The sequence below is a fragment of the Propithecus coquereli genome, unplaced genomic scaffold (genome assembly GCF_000956105.1).
Source record: "Propithecus coquereli isolate 6110/MARCELLA unplaced genomic scaffold, Pcoq_1.0 Scaffold610, whole genome shotgun sequence".
Taxonomy (NCBI): Eukaryota; Metazoa; Chordata; class Mammalia; order Primates; family Indriidae; genus Propithecus; species Propithecus coquereli.
The window spans coordinates 493,829-495,977 of record NW_012152064.1 but is presented as its reverse complement, the minus strand read 5'-3'; the positions used below and the strand labels follow the sequence as shown (position 1 = coordinate 495,977).

The 2,149-nt window shown below is 39.9% G+C and overlaps 1 protein-coding gene across 1 annotated transcript; it reads left to right on the top strand.

Moving 5' to 3' along the window:
- Positions 1–883: 883 nt before the first annotated feature.
- Positions 884–1,917, top strand: LOC105822472 (olfactory receptor 10K1). Its single transcript, XM_012659455.1, has one exon. The coding sequence runs from the start codon at positions 933–935 to the stop codon at positions 1,872–1,874; it is 942 nt and encodes a 313-aa protein (XP_012514909.1). The 5' UTR covers positions 884–932; the 3' UTR covers positions 1,875–1,917.
- The last annotated feature ends 232 nt before the right edge of the window (positions 1,918–2,149 follow it).

Sequence of the window (2,149 nt, the reverse complement as noted above, 5' to 3'; positions counted from 1 at the left end):
AAACTTCCCAATTATACATTCTCTATCACTCTTTGTGGCGAACTCTAAGTCATTTCTGCAAAACTCCATTTCTATGAGATTTTCCAAGATATCTCAGAATGGAAAAGTAAAGTGTTTTGCAAAATGCCACTAAGTTAATAGCCTCTCTTTACCACGCTGGTGACTGTCTTCCTGAAAAAAGAGAATTTTTGTTTCACACTAGTGTTATCTTTTCTTCCACTCTTGATTCGTGTTATAGCTTGTGGAACCTTCAGTAGTAGTTCTCATTGGTCTCTTGTTAGTCTGTCAGAAGTAAAGCTAAAGGTTTTTGTTTGTTTGTTTTTCTTATTATTTTGAGTACTGACATAAGATTGCTGTCATGAATAATTAAGATAAAGTATATGATATCTTACCACCTATCTCAGGATGTAAGTCATCAATATCAAGTGCTCTCATGCTTATAGTCTGAGATCATCTTATTCTTTCTTTTCCTTCTCATTTCATGGTTGGATAAACTGAAGTTCACGTTTATGTCTGAACAATATTGATTCTTTTGTTCTACATTCTGATCAGGTTCATATAGCCAAAAATAACAATATTTTTCACTTTTGGAGGGCTAGTTTTTTTGGGCTTATATTGAGCAAGAAAAATAATAATCCATAAGTTACATAAAAGGGAAAACTATTAGATAATTTCCTGATCCTAAAATAGAGGGATAACATGTTCTTCACATGAGAGAAAGCCTCCAAACTGTCAGTTATTCTGTTGCATATTTGGCATTAATTTTTCTTTTAGCAAATATTTTAAAGATGGAATGAAGAAATTTCACCAAATATCTGGAAATGTCTGCCACCTGCAAACTTTGTGCTGAGTGTCCCCAGCACTACTCTGCTTCCCAGATCCTGGCCTCTACCTCTGTCCCTGCCTGACTCTCCTGTATAGAAGTGCCTTCTATGGAGCAGGTCAATGAGACTGTGGTGAGAGAGTTTGTCTTCATTGGCTTCTCTTCCCTGGCCAGGCTGCAGCAGCTGCTCTTCGCTGTCTTCCTGCTCCTCTACCTGATCACTCTGGGCACCAATGCCATCATCATTTCCACTATTGTGCTGGACAGAGCCCTTCATACCCCCATGTACTTCTTCCTCGCTGTCCTCTCCTGCTCTGAAACTTGTTATACCTTTGTCATTGTACCCAAGATGCTGTTTGACCTGCTGGTCCAGAAGAAGACCATTTCCTTCCTGGGCTGTGCCATCCAGATGTTTTCCTTCCTCTTCCTTGGCTGCTCTCACTCCCTCTTGCTGGCGGCCATGGGTTATGATCGCTTTGTGGCGATTTGTAACCCACTGCACTACATGGTGCTCATGGGACATAGGATTTGTATAGGACTAGTGGCTGCTGCCTGTGCTTGTGGCTTCACTGTCTCCCTGGTCATCACCTCCCTGATATTTCACTTGCCCTTCCACTCCTCCAACCAGCTCCATCACTTCTTCTGTGACATATCTCCTGTCCTCAAACTGGCATCTCACCACTCCCGCATCAGTCAGTTGGTCATATTCATGCTCGGTGTCTTTGTTTTGGTTATTCCTCTGTTACTCATCCTGGTCTCCTATATACGCATCATCTCTGCCATTCTAAAAATCCCTTCCTCTGTTGGAAGATATAAGACCTTCTCCACCTGTGCTTCCCATCTCATTGTTGTAACTGTTCACTATGGTTGTGCTTCTTTCATCTACTTAAGGCCCAAGTCCAATTACTCTTCAAGCCAAGACACCCTAATATCTGTGTCTTATACCATCCTTACTCCATTGTTCAATCCAATGATTTACAGTTTGCGAAATAAGGAATTTAAATCAGCTTTTCGAAGAACAATGGGCCAGACTTTATATCCTGTTAATTGAAGAGCCAATTTTTACTACATATGCCCAGTACATGCCAGGAAAAATGTGTGTTTTCACATATTTTCTTGTTTAATTGTCTAACTGTCCATAAGGACATATTGCATATGACAAGAATGAGGCTCAAGGAAGTTAAGATGTTCTGGTTCTCTACTGTCAGTGATAACTTTTACAAGGCTAAGCAGATATGGAAAGGAATTACTCAACGCAAGAATGAATTTAAGTATATTTAACTGCTCTAAATTTTGACCACTCAAAAATTAATAAGATATCTGTAG